Source organism: Herpailurus yagouaroundi, unplaced genomic scaffold (genome assembly GCF_014898765.1).
Source record: "Herpailurus yagouaroundi ecotype Mexico unplaced genomic scaffold, PumYag 166, whole genome shotgun sequence".
NCBI lineage: Eukaryota > Metazoa > Chordata > Mammalia > Carnivora > Felidae > Herpailurus > Herpailurus yagouaroundi.
Window position 1 is genome coordinate 26,393,713 of NW_024412407.1, and position 14,277 is coordinate 26,407,989.

At 37.0% G+C, this 14,277-nt stretch overlaps 1 protein-coding gene across 7 annotated transcripts in view; it reads left to right on the forward strand.

Annotated features, from left to right (window-relative positions):
- The window catches only part of ABCC9 (ATP binding cassette subfamily C member 9), a 130,180-nt gene that overhangs the window by 33,044 nt on the left and 82,859 nt on the right, over positions 1-14,277 (forward strand). For all 7 annotated transcript variants that reach the window (XM_040488690.1, XM_040488689.1, XM_040488692.1 and 4 more), the window contains 3 exons: positions 1,642-1,804; positions 6,191-6,231; positions 7,134-7,276. In XM_040488690.1, the coding sequence (XP_040344624.1) occupies positions 1,642-1,804; positions 6,191-6,231; positions 7,134-7,276 (347 nt within the window). The remainder of the gene's footprint in view (positions 1-1,641; positions 1,805-6,190; positions 6,232-7,133; positions 7,277-14,277) is intronic.

Consider the following 14,277-nt stretch of genomic DNA (forward strand, 5'->3'; position numbering starts at 1 on the left):
CTCAAACCACGAACCATGAGATCATGAACTGAGCCAAAGTCAGACACTTACCCAGCTGAGCTACCCCGGTGCCCCGCAAGTGCACTTTTTAAAAGTGGATTTGAAATGTATGACTTGATGATCTTAAACTCAAAATGCCAGAATCACAATTCCTGATGGTTTTAAGTGCCATGAGGTGATGAGGCTTTGAACTTCTTCTAGATCATTGGTCTAGAGAATGTATCTACATCCATTTTGAACCCCCTGCATGTTAATTATTGACATGGGAGAATTGGATCAAAGAATAAATAAAGCATCAGGTTTATTGCTTCTGAAGTGAAATATCCCTAGAATTGAAGCAAACCACGTGATGATCTACAGAGTTACACTAAAGTATTTCAGGCAGCTGCTCTGGCCGAGTATGCTCATGGTCAACTTGGCAAGCAAGAAAAAGCCCAATTATTGACCCCTTCTGGCTGCAGTTTTCCATGAAATCATTTCATTTGAGCAAGAATTGGCTTCTTTTAAAGAAATATTTGTAAATAATAAAATTGTTGACAGCATGTTCAGAAGTAAAGTTTGATTAAATATGAGCAAGGCTGCCTGTAAATCAGGCATAAAATATAGGGATGCTGCCACTGATGGAATTGTTGCCCAAGTTGGTTTCTACTGTGACAAGCAAGTTGCATGTCATGCAGGTGGTTTTCATCACCGTTTTTCTGCTGCTTCTGGTGACGTTACTCATTATTTCCATCTGAGCCATCTACCCGTCTTTACTTTAGGACATGAATACAGAGAGGTGAGGAAGAGGAGCACAAAGTGAAGACAGGACTTTCCTCAAACATCCGTCTTTCATTTAGCTGGTCATACTGTACTCATTTACTCATGTAACAATCATGTGATAGGCATCTAAGACCCTGTAGAGACCAGAAGGTGAATAAAAACCAAGCCATTTGCTACTTTTGCTCCCTCCTATCTGCCTTTTGGCCACTTGCACTGCTCCTTTTGATAGTTCATAGGTCATAATGTACCTTACTAGAAATTCTAGTATTTGGTGGTGGTGGAAATTGCAATGGTTGAGTAAATTGTGGCTCTTGTAACTTCTAAAAATCTCTTTACACTCAACCCAAACTGTTAGTAATCAGTAAATCTAATTTTGGCCTTAAACAAGAGTTTATGAAGACGTATGTGGAAATCTCTCAAAGTTAAAGGGAATAGCCTTGGTTTCACAAAGTGTATTATGAAGACACAATGTGAACACACACAGTGTGAGCATACACAACCCTGACATTCCCAAATAAGAAGCAAACTAACTTTTCTTACATTCATTGTTTTCTCTTCTTCTAAGTGTGAGTGATAGTGCTGAAAAGAAAATAAAACAAGTTTGATGTTAGAAGGAAGCATTGGAAGTCTCTGTATCATTTCCATAAATGTTTATAATTACTATCTGCAGACATTATTCAAGGAAATCACGTGAGACTTAAGAAACTGCTTTTATTTAACTCAAAGTAACAGGAGCGTGAGAGGTTTCAGGGGATCTCAAAGCCATAATCAGTGGCAGAAATCAAGATCTGGTCCATCCCTGTCTGTTATATATATGGTCCTGCCTGTTTGAGTCACTTGGATGCAGCGTGCATTATTTTCTATTTCTTTGTTTTATAGGATTATTCTACTGAGAGACTGAAGAAAACAAACGAAATATTGAAAGGCATCAAACTTCTAAAGTTGTATGCCTGGGAGCACATCTTTTGTAAAAGTGTAGAAGAAACAAGAATGAAAGAACTATCCAGTCTCAAAACCTTTGCACTTTATACATCACTCTCCAGTAAGTTGCCATGGCGAGAAGGACCACCAAAAAACATGTGGTCTATTCAGCTTAGGTGGTGATCACTGAGACATTCTACTCATCAGAAGAAGCCCATTTATTTTCCACATGTGTGCTGTTCAATAGGCCACTAGCCACATGAGTCTATTTAAATTTAAAGAACAGAGTTAGTATAGGCTTAGAGTCAGGTAGACCTAAATTTGATTCGTTATAAGATGTGTGTTTTTGTCATATTACTTTACATCTGAAACTCTTGGTTTTTTTTCATCCGTAAAATGGGATGGGATGAGTACAGTACCTGTTATTGAAATCATCACCATTTACAGTTGGGATGAATAGGTTTCCAGTAAAAAGTTATTTATTTAAGTTGATTTAACTGTATTATTATTGACCTTCTTATCCCCAAAGATCCTCAAAAATTATCTGCAGTTGTCTTACCTATATCTCTGGAAGCTTATGATATTATATTTTCTTGAAAATTATACTTAGAATGCTATTTTTGAAAATCGACGAAAAAAATGTCAATGCTTCCAAGTAAAAGAAGCCAAATTACATTCATATAAAACCCTCTTTTCCAATACATTTTCAAGAACTTTTAAACATGGAGCATTTTTATCTTCAACTCTAATTTTTATAAAGCAATCATTTAAAAAATTGTTTTTTTTCCCCCAGAGTGACACTGAGCACTCTCAAGAATAATTACGTTTATGTTAGTACATTTCTTACAAATTTAGCTGAACTACTACCACCAACATTTGATTTGGTTTATGTGTCAGTTTTGCTTATCTCTATTGTTCCCAAGACCTTGAACAAATTAAAGTTTTGGAGATTTATACATTGTTTCCTCTCAAATTCTAAACTAACTTAGTTCTTAGACATTACAAATACTTCTTTTGTGAAATAAATTTAGAGAAAATATTTGGTTTATATAGCTCATTTATTCTAGCCCTACTGCCTGATGCATTAGAAATGAAATGGGAAGGAGATTTATCTTCCAGCTCTGCACCACTGCTAATATGGTGTCAAAATACTAGGAGATGAAATGATTGATATCCACTTGTTTATATAATAGTACTCAAAGCTGCTGACCCTGACAATACATTCCTTTTTGCAATAGACTGAAATACTCATGAGAAGGATGGCTGCAGCCAAAAATAATGACAATAATAAAAATACATTGAGATAGCCAGCCAATTATTGGCATAAGTGGCTTTATACATATCATCCCATTTAATCTTCCCAACATTCCAATAATTTAGATTCCACTGTTAACTCTGTTTTATATATTAAAAGATGGAAGTGGAGAGAGTTTAAGTAACCTGAAATTCTCTTACATCATGTACCTACTAAATGGCAGAGTTGGGTTGTTAATCCAGTTTGTCTGTCTCCAGACATGAGATTTGGGTTGTTTTTTGAATGCCAGATACAAAAGGAGAGGACGGAAGAGGCCATCACAGGGGAGAAAAACAACAGATCATGAAAGTAAAAATGCAGAAGCATGTGTATATTATAGGCAGCAGGAATTCTTGAGTCAATGGTGTAAAATTCCAGTTGAACCATTTTTAATTTTTTTTTAAGTTTATTTATTTTGAGAGAGACAGAGAGAGCACAAGTGGGAGGGGGCAGAGAGAGAGAATATTCCAAGCAGATTCCATGCTGTTAACCAGAGCCTGACATGGGGCTCAAACTCACAAACTGTGAGATCATGACCTGAGCTGAAACCAAGAGACAGGTGCTTAACCGACTGAGCTACAGGCACCCCCAAGTTTTATGATATGGTTAAATACAGTATTCTTGGTGATTAGGAGCTTGAACTATGGTTGATGCATAGAACTGGCTATATATCTCAACTCTGCCGTTTCATAGCAGTATGACTTTGACCAAGTTAGTTATGTCTTCCAAGCATCAATATTTTTCATCTGGACAGTGAGATGATAATAATACCTACCATGTAGGACTGTAGTAAAGATTAAAATAATGAATGCTGTACATGTTGACTGAGTTGTTGATTCTATTCCAGGCACGAGGTCAAGTGCTTCATACTCATTACCTCATACCAAGCACCTGGCAAATGGTCTGGTGCTCACCAACCTCCATCCCTCAGTTTCCTCATCTAAAAATTGGTGTAGGAGCGCCTGGGTGTCTCAGTCTGTTAAGTGTCCGACTTCAGCTCAGGTCATGATCTCACTGATTAGTGGGTTCGAGCCCCACATTGGGCTCTGTGCTGACAGCTCAGAGCCTGCTTTAGATTCTGTGTTTCCCTCTGTCTCTGCCCTAACCCCACTCGCACTCTGTCTGTCTGTCTCTCTCTCTTTCTTAAAAATAAACATTAAAAAAATTTTTTAAAATGGGGTAATAATAATAAATCCTCATCACGGGTATATTGTGAGAATCAAATGAGGCAGTGAATGTGACACTGTTCAGTAACTGTTAAAAACATTTTATAAATAGTACTTGTAGAGCATCGTAAGAAGACAAAAATAATGAAAGAAGGAAGTCAACTATCTAACAAAGTGGTTACTGTTGGGTCTTACAGGGCAAACTGACCTGAAATGAAAGACTGCCTCAGCAACTTGGCAGCTCTACAGCCTTGGTCAGTCTTTGGTAAAATCTCAGTTTTCTCATCAAGAAGCTGGGAAGTATTAAGAGGATCTTGGGGAATTAAATAAGATAATGTGGATAAAGTGTTTAGAACAGTACCTGAAACATAAAAGTGCTCAATCAGTGGTATCTGAAAATATTGAAAAGCAGTTAAACAGGACACTCACTAGTAGAACAGAAGATCCAGCTTTTGTGAATCAGTGTTCTTGCCAGTCGAGATAATATCTGAAGGGAAGAGAGATTCTGTTAGTTTCCCAGTCTCCATTGCCAAATGGTCATGTGCTATTTATGGATTTAATCCATTGGTAAAAGATGAAAAGACAGTATTAAATTTTTTTCTCTTTAATAGATCTGAGTTTAAATCCAAGCTCTATCACCTCCTAGTTTGGAATCTTGCATGTTACTCACCTAAGTAACACCCTAAGCACCTAAGCTGCTTTCTTATTATTGTGTGTGGTAGTTGTAATCATTAAATATGAGAACTATGTAAAGCACTCTTTTATCATACCTCAATGATGGTGACTTGTCAGCAGCAGAGCAAGGTGGTGGCAAGCAGTCTTCATTGGTTTGAATCCCTACTGTGTGACCTGGAGCTTCTCATTCTCATCTTTGTAATGGCATTGGAAGGGTACCTGCTACATGTACCCAGTGCAGATTGCTGTATAAATGTTTTTTTCAATCAAATAGCAGTTGTTCTTTCTCTTCCTCATTAAGGGGGGATTACTTATTCAAAGATGCAGACTGTAAAATGAATTATAAACAATGATGAGGGGAAAAGAAAGAAATACACTTAGAGAACAGGGTGACAGTAGCCTGAGAAACAAGATGGAGGCAGAAATGTGGCTCGTCATCTTTGCTGTTATAAAACTCAGAGCAGTGTTTGGATTCCCAGTATTATACAAGAATTTGGATTTGATAAGCAAGCCACATCTGGACCTGCAAAATCACAATCTGATTCTGTGTTCAGCGGTCAGGGTAGTTCATGAGAGTGGATCATGAGGACTGATGATGATTTATTTGTGGGTAGATTCTGTCCTGCATGTCAAGAAAACTAGGTTCTAGCTCTCACTCTGTTAGTAATTCACTTAATCTTTTAGCCCCCAGCCCCTAAACTTCTATGGTTTATAAAAAATATAACTACAAATTATCAATTTGACTTTGTAATTTTACTGTGACCTCCAAATACTAGTATTTTAACCTAAATTATGAGTTTTTGTTTCAGTTATGCGTATCCTGTGTATCAAGTATTAGTGCAATATGTTTCTGGAGAGACATTTAAACTAGCAGAGGGTTCAGGATATGGAGTTGTTTTGTTAAGCAAAAGGTCTATACGTGAAAATAAATATCACTTTTGGAGGCAGAATGTGAAGTGATGTCAAATTCTTTTTTTTTATCAGTGTAATAGCTTAATTTTCATACATTTAAGTTAGTTTAGTGGACCATGTGAAATACGGACAGAGAATACCTTTATAATGCACATTTGTTAAAGTCTAATAATTTTCACCACTAAAGCAGCATTTTATCTGAATTTTCCGGCTTATAACATTTTATTAAAAACAGCTTTTCAGTAATAGAAAATATTTTCTGATTAAGACTCATGTGGGGGGAGCTCATACACCTGCAAACAAGGAAATACCAACTGGGAAACGTTTGTGGACTCCAGACAAAATGCACTTGGTCCTCTCTGTCTTCAAGGGAAGTTAAAGTAATAATAGATGATGCATTAAAGTTACTGAAAATGTTTCATAGTTGAACGAACCTAATATATTCGATTTCTCTCCACAGTCTTCATGAACGCAGCAATCCCCATAGCAGCTGTTCTTGCTGTAAGAAACTTTCTCTTGCTTTTGAACATGGAACAGAGTCAGTGTTTAGAAATGATTCATGAGCAGGAATGTGTGGGTGGTAATATATATTACTTCACCTCTGCCAGTTTTCTCTTTACAGTCCCCATCGTAATAGTTCTAATCCAGGGTTTCTCAACTGTGACACTATGAACTTTTTGGCCCAGATAAGTCTTTGTTGTTAGGGCCTTTCCTCTGCCTGAGGATGGGTAGCAGCATCCCTGGCTTCTACCAGTTAGAAACCATTAACACTCCCTAGACATTGCCAAATGTGCCCTGGTGAGCAAAATTAACAGTAGTTGAGACCTAAACTGTTCTAATCTCCACAACCTGGTTCCCAGACATTCTTACATCAGAATCATGCTACATCAACAACCAGAAGATTACATTATATTTCAGACTAAAAGGAAAAACCTGGGAACTCGTATTTTATTTAGAAATGTAAATACATCTGCATCAAACACTAATGTTGGCAATTTTAGTAAAGATACACAATAGGGACCCTAAAGCAATGGAATATCTTAGTTTGCTCTTAGAAAATTTAGTATTGCTTGGAAAGAACCTGACTGGTTGTTAAGAACCCTAGGTTCACTTCACAGTTACTCCCCCTACTCAGTAATTTGACAGAAGTCAGTTTCCTAATCTATAAATAGAATCTATTCTGCCTTTCTCACAAGTTTCTTGCTAAGATGGCATGTAAACCATTATGTACTCTACCAATAACAAGTATTATTTTTCCTCAGGAGTAATTTGGATAAAGCAATTGTTTTCATATTTTCAATGGACATATTGGGGTAGCAGAATATGTTAGGTTTCTAAAATTGAATGTAAGCATTTGTGAAACTTTCTCCAACTTTCTCTAAAGAACTTCTTTCTTTGCACAGACGTTTGTTACCCACGCATATGCTAGCGGGAACAATCTAAAACCTGCAGAGGCCTTTGCTTCACTGTCTCTCTTTCATATCCTGGTCACCCCACTGTTCCTGCTCTCTACAGTGGTCAGATTTGCAGTCAAAGCCATCATAAGGTATGCACTGGAATGTCTGGAGTTCTTTGCCTGATTATGGAAATAATATATGCTCATGGTAGTAAATTTGAAAAAGTATAAAGAACAAGATTCAAATCACTGCCCATTGTTAAAATTTTAATATGCTACTTTTCAGTCTTTTACAACTATTTTTAGATGAAAAGAATTATGATTTTAAAGTAAAAATTTTGAATTTATGTAGCTTTTGATTCATTATTTCACTTACTGGTTTTATTTTTTCTCTTCATTAAGATCATGATGTTTATTGGCTCCGCGATAGTCTATTGTTTTGAAGTCCTGTACTCTAATTTATTTAACAATTACTTCCTTATTGGGCATTTGGAATGTTTCTACTTTATACCTAACATAAATAATATAACTAACACTGAGATAAATGTCTGTTTTTGTCTTTAAACTTTTCTCTGATTATTTTCTTAAGACAGATTTCTAGAAGTGGGGATACTAGTTTAAACAGTATGCATAATTTTAAAATTTTTATTAAGGTTTTTATTTTAATTCCGGTATAGTCAACATATGGTGTTATATTAGTTTTAGGCATATAATATAGTGATTCAATAATTCCATATATTACTCAATGCCCATCAAGATAAGTGTACTCTTAGCTCCCGTCACCTGTTTCACCCCTCCCCCTCCCACCATCAGTTTGTTCCATATAGTTAAGAATCTGTTTCTTAGTTTGTCTCTTTTTTCTTTGTTCATTTGTTTCTTAAATTCCACGTATGAGTGAAGTCATATGGTATTTGTCTTTCTCTTACTGACTTATTTTGCTTAGCATAATACTTTCTAGCTCCATCCACATTGTTGCAAATGGCAAGATTTCATTCTTTTCTGTGGCTGAATAATATTCCATTGTGTATGTGTGCATATGTATGTATATATCTCTTTATATCTATCTATCTATCTATCTATCTATCTATCTATCTTCTTTAACCATTCATCTATCGATGGATACTTCCATCATTTATCTATTATAAATAATGCATCAGTAAACATAGGGGTGCATATATCCTTTTGAATTAATGTTTTTGTATTCTTTGGGAAAATACCCAGTAGTGGGATTACTGGATTTGTAGGGTAGTTCTATTTTTAAATTTTTGAGGAACCTCCATACTGTCTTCCACAGTGGCTATACCAGTTTGCATCCTCACCAGTAGTGAAGAGGATTCCTTTTTCTCCACATCCTCGCCAACGCTTGTTGTTTATTGTGTTTTTGATTTCAGGCATTCTGACACTTTGAGATAATAATACCGTTGTGATTTTGATTTGCATTTCCCTGATAATGAATGGTGTTGAGCATCTTTTCATGTGTCTATTGGCCATCTGTAGGTCTTCTTTGGTGAACTGTCTATTCATGTCTTCTGCCCATTTTTTTCATTAGATTTGGAGTTTTTTTGGGGGGGGTGTTCAATTGTATAAACAGTAAGAATATTTTTAAGGTCCTTAATGAATATTGCTATGTTGTTTTCCATTTACAGAGTGATAGGTCAAAAGGTGTACACATTTTTAAGATTTTTTAATGAAAATGGCCATAATATTTCTCAGTGAAGCTGTGTCAGTTTATATTTGCACTAGCAGTGATGGACAGTGTTCCCATCAATCCATAGTTACTGTTTTAATTTTAATTTAATCTGGAAAAAAATTTAAGTAAGGCTCATGGCTTCTGCAAATGGAAAGACTCTGCAAAACCACCCCACATTTTTCTCATTTTAAATGTGCTCTCTAGTGTTTTTAACCAGTGTATAGTTTGTCTCAGATTTACAGTTCCCCACAATGCACAACAATGAAAATAAATGTGATAAGATAATGACCATTTCCCACCATTTTTCTTGTATTGTATAAATAAGTATGCTACCAAACTATATCATATAATGCTGTTTGTGCCACAATCTACTGCATTTTATGCTGCATTACAAGCAAGAAAGTCTTAAAGTAGTATTTTGCTTATTGTATAAGATCTTATAAACCTCAGCATGTTTCATAAACAGTCATATCATGTCTGGCTTTTGAAAGAAACGTCAAGATACTACAATACTGAGAAAAATTGGAAAATGGAGGCCTTAAATATATGACGCCTGGTGTTGTCATTGATATAAATGTTGAACATTTCTTGTAAGGTCTTTTAAATGAGATAATTTTCCCAATGGCTATGTATTACTAAGAAAACTGGTATCTGATACTTAAAATATCAGAATCTTCAGTTTTAGGCAATAGTTTATATTGGTTTAACAATGGCTTAATACCAAACGACATTCAAATGCATATGCATTATCTTATTATAAACTCAAGTTCTGATCGGTTACAGTAGTATAATCCTCTTCTGTAAGATGTGTCATTAGTAACCAATTCTGGAACTGTTAGAGTTTAAAGATCACTCCCTCTGGCCTCATCTGCCTCATTTTCTTTTCTTTCTGTTCTGACTCTGAAACAGTTGTACCGAACACTGACTGATTTTTGTAGCACCACTTCCAAATTAGGCAGTGCTCTGGAAGGGAAACTACTTCAAACAATAAAATTGATAAATGGCCAAAGTCTGCTATTTTGGTCCTTATTTTCATTTTCTCCATTTAATCGCTGTCCCTCTCATGGTTTCATTTTTAATTGGAATTTGACTTTGTACCACAAGTGGGGATAGAAAACAGTTAGTTGGTAACTTGTAACAGATAACTTCTATGAAGTCAGGAGGTTACCAAGCATCAAAAGGACTTTAAGAGTGTATTTGGAAAAAAAAAAAAAAAAACAAAAAAAAAAACCCATCAAAAAACCTAGGAGTTCCTTCCCACTTCGTAGTATACAATCCTGCAGTAGTAAATCCCGGTAAAGTTGAGAGTGGATAATATTCGCTATATATTTCTGCATAGCACTCTTTCTTCGTTATGTCTCAGGGAAAGGCATTTGCCAGTTTGATAAAGACCAGTCTGTTTTCAAGGCTCAGCTCCAGATTTCCCAAGCCATAGGCCGAATAAAATCAGCTTATAAACACTTGCTTCTCTAAAATGAGTCTCAGTGGTTGTTTTGTGGGTCCTACAGAGATGACCGACCAACAGGGGAGGCCAGGCTTTTTCCCCCCTGTGTGCTGGTTCTGGGAACCCCAATGAGCTTTTTCCCAGTTTTGACTGGGTTTGGCATTTTCTTCTGTGCCTGGGAGCCCGTGACCTGTCTTTGATGCCAGTTGGCCCACAACGAGCTGAGCAGCCTGTTTATAATTGGAGACTTTGGTGAGCTGATTTTGAAACCTCCTGTTCAGGACCGTGGAAGTCATAAGTTCTCTGCTGCATTCTTAAATACATTCTGAAAATCAGCGGGTTAGAATGGTGCACAGCATACTCCCAAACTCGTGTTATACGTGCCTGTAAGAGACTTACATACTTCTCTATTGTAGGAAAATTCCATGCCATGTAAAATTCATTCCTACGTGAAAATTCTACACTTTCTTTTTAAAATGTTTAGTTTGGGGAGTGCCTGGATGGCTCAGTCGATTGAGCTTAGGGCTTCAGCACAGGTAGAGATCTCGTGGTTTGTGAGTTTGAGCCCCACACAGGGCTCGCTACTGTCAGCCCAAAGCCCATTTCAGATCCTCTGTTCCCTTCCCCCCCATCACGCCTCCCCTGCTCGTGCGCGCTCTCTCTCTCTCTCTGAAAAATAGATAAACATTAAAGAATAAAAATAAGAATGTTTAGTTTGGAGTGTCTGGGTGGCTCAGCCAGGTAAGCATCTGACTTTGGCTCAGGTCGTGATCTCACGGTTCGTGAGTTCGAGCCTTTCATCAGGCTCTCAGTTCTCAGTGCAGAGCCTGCTTCAGATCCTTTGTCTCCCTCTTTCTTTCTCTATCAAAAATAAATAAACATTTAAAAAAAATTTTTTTTCAACGTTTATTTATTTTTGGGACAGAGAGAGACAGAGCATGAACGGGGGAGGGGCAGAGAGAGAGGGAGACACAGAATCGGAAACAGGCTCCAGGCTCTGAGCCATCAGCCCAGAGTCCGACGCGGGGCTCGAACTCACGAACCGCGAGATCGTGACCTGGCTGAAGTCGGACGCTTAACCGACTGCGCCACCCAGGCGCCCCCTTTATTTTTAAAAAAAATTTTTTTTTCAACGTTTATTTATTTTTGGGACAGAGAGAGACAGAGCATGAACAAAAATAAATAAACATTTAAAAAATAATAATAAAATAAAACAAAGTATTAAAATACTTGAGTATCAGTGATTTTCCAGGATGCTTGCCTCACTTTTCCACTTTGCTTTATTTGTAAGGACATAATTTGTGTGTTTTTGCTTTTCTGGAGGAGAACATAAGTTGATATGTTGTATCCTTTATAAATAATTTCAGTTTAGGTTTCTGGTATTTGATGTATCATGCAATATCTATGTCCAAAAATATTATTGGCTAAGAGAAAAATGTGTAAAACCAATCCCTTGCTGTGTCGGAAAATAACTCTGTATCTTTTCTTTCATGTACCTCAGAAAGGAATGTAAGCTTGGCTAGTCCACTACAGTTACATTTGATCAAATAAATTGTTACTGATATTGATCATAGAGCATGCATACATGCATATCATCATGCATATCATGGAGCATGCATACCTTGTCCCTGTTTACAAAAGTTTCATAGTTCCTACAGGAAAAGCGCACAATTGCCAGTATAAAATAATTTATTACCAGTGAACTTAATAGCACCTGTCCAAGGTACTCAAGCTTTATCTATAAACCCAAAATGAAGCTTGAAAAGTGAAAAAGTGACATGTGTAACTAAAACCTTAAATACTTGTATGAATTATCCAAACACATGAAAAATTAGTAAAACACTGAACTATAAAAATGGTGGAGGAAAGCTAGGAAATTGGTTGGTATCAAATACACCTGCTGTCAAATCCTAGTACTGCCATAGAATACACATTGTTCAACTTCAAGCATGTTATTTAGTGTCTTTGTAGCTCAACATCCTCACTTATCAAATGAGCACAATAGCTTATACTTATGGTAATTGAGATAATTAAATGAGATAGTATATGAAGAGTGCCCAGCACATTGCCTAAATATTTTAGGTACTCTACCCATCTCTGTTTTACTAATTTACGCACATTTTATTAATCCCCACTTTGTGCTTCAGAGAGATATCTTCTGTGGGTCCACATGCATTCGTTAATACTTCAGGTACATTGCTAGGTATTAGGAATTGCAAAGATGAAAGGTAGAATGAAATCTGCAGGGAACCCACAGTCCAGTTGGAGAGACCAAGAAGGGAAACTAAGTACAATACGGTGTGTTATGCTATTACAGAGCTCTACACAGAATGCCATGGGCCCATATGTAAGGCTCACTAAAGCTCATTGAGAGAGAAGGCAGACAGTCTGGTCAGTGAAGATTTAAAAGAGTTAGTGGTTCCTTAGTAAGATCTTAAAGAATAGGTAGGACTCGATCAGTTGAAGAAAAAGGGAAAACATGTTCAATCTGAGAGAACAACATATTCACGGTGAAGGGGTGAGTAAGTAGGTGAGAAATCTTGGTACATTCAGAGGACTAAATTTAGTTGAGTGTAATTGGTGAAACTTTCTAATATGCAAAGTGTCAGGGGATGAAGCTGGAGAGTGAGATCCTGATCAGCCGGTAAATGATCTAAGGACACTGAAGGCAAAGGGGTGCCATTTGTTATTTTAAGGAGAGAAATGGATTTTTAATATATAACTCTGGCAGCATGGTGGGAATTACTTCACCCTTGGTCAGGATTCCTGCATTTTCCATAATTGCTTTGCCTCAGTGATTTCTGAAAGGACCTCATATGAATAAGAAATGCTTTTTGTATTGCCCATTTATTCATTCACCAGACATTTCTTGAGAAATTACTATGTTGTATTTTTGGCATTGGGCTAGATTCTGAAGATGAAAATCTTTGCTCTTAAGGAGTTCACGGTGTGATGGGAGAGATAGACGATAACAAAAAATTATAAAACAGCACTGCCAGGGACCCTCAGCCTAGAATGATGGGGCCAGGGGGCGGGGAAAGGAAGGAGAGGTTCAGAGAAGTGTTCATCTTGGGATCCTCTGATATTCATTGTAATTGGAGTTCCGAAGTGAGGTGTTACAGAGAGGAAAGAAGGTTCTCTCCATGCCTCAGTTACACTCAGAGACCACTGCTTTCTGATGTTTAGCAAGAATGGGGCTCATTAATTCCATGAAGGCTTCAGTAAGATTTTTGTGTCTACTAGAAAAGTGAAATGGAGAATTGAATCAACTGACTTGACTTAAATGTCTGAATTATTGGTTTATTCCTTCTTTGATTTATTGAGCATTCATTGAGCAATATATGCCAGGAACAGCTAGACATAGTTACAAAGGCAAATGAGCCTGGTCTCTGGACTTCCTTAGTGTGCAAAGACACAATGTCTGATTGTTTAAAAGGTATTCTTAAAAAAAAAAAAGGCTTATTTATTTATTTATTTTGAGAGAGAGCACAAGCACGTGTGTGTGTGTGTGTGTGTGTGTGTGTGTGTGTGCGCGCGCGTGTAGGTGTGTGTGTATGTAGAGGAGGGGCAGAGAGAGAGAGAGGAAGAGAGAGAATCTCAAGCAGGCTCCAGGCTGTCAGCTCGGAGCTTGACTCAAGGCTGGATCTCACAAACCTATGAGATCATGACCTGAGCCCAAACCAAGAGTCAGATGCTCAACCAACTGAGCCACCCAGGCGCCCCTAAAAGGTATTTTTTTGAATGGCAAAGCTGTGCTCCCTAAAATCCACTCCTCAAAATATAAGAACAGAATGACAACTAAAATCTATTAAGGTAAAGAAGATCTTTTACTACTACTTCTAAGGTAGATCTTAGAAGTTCCTATCACAAGAAAAAAAATCCTAACTATGTATGGTGACGATGTTAACTAGACATTGTGATGATCAGATGGCTATATATGTAAGTATCGAATCGTTATGTTGTATACCTGAAACTAATATAAACGTTATATGTCAATGATACCTCAATTTAAAAAGT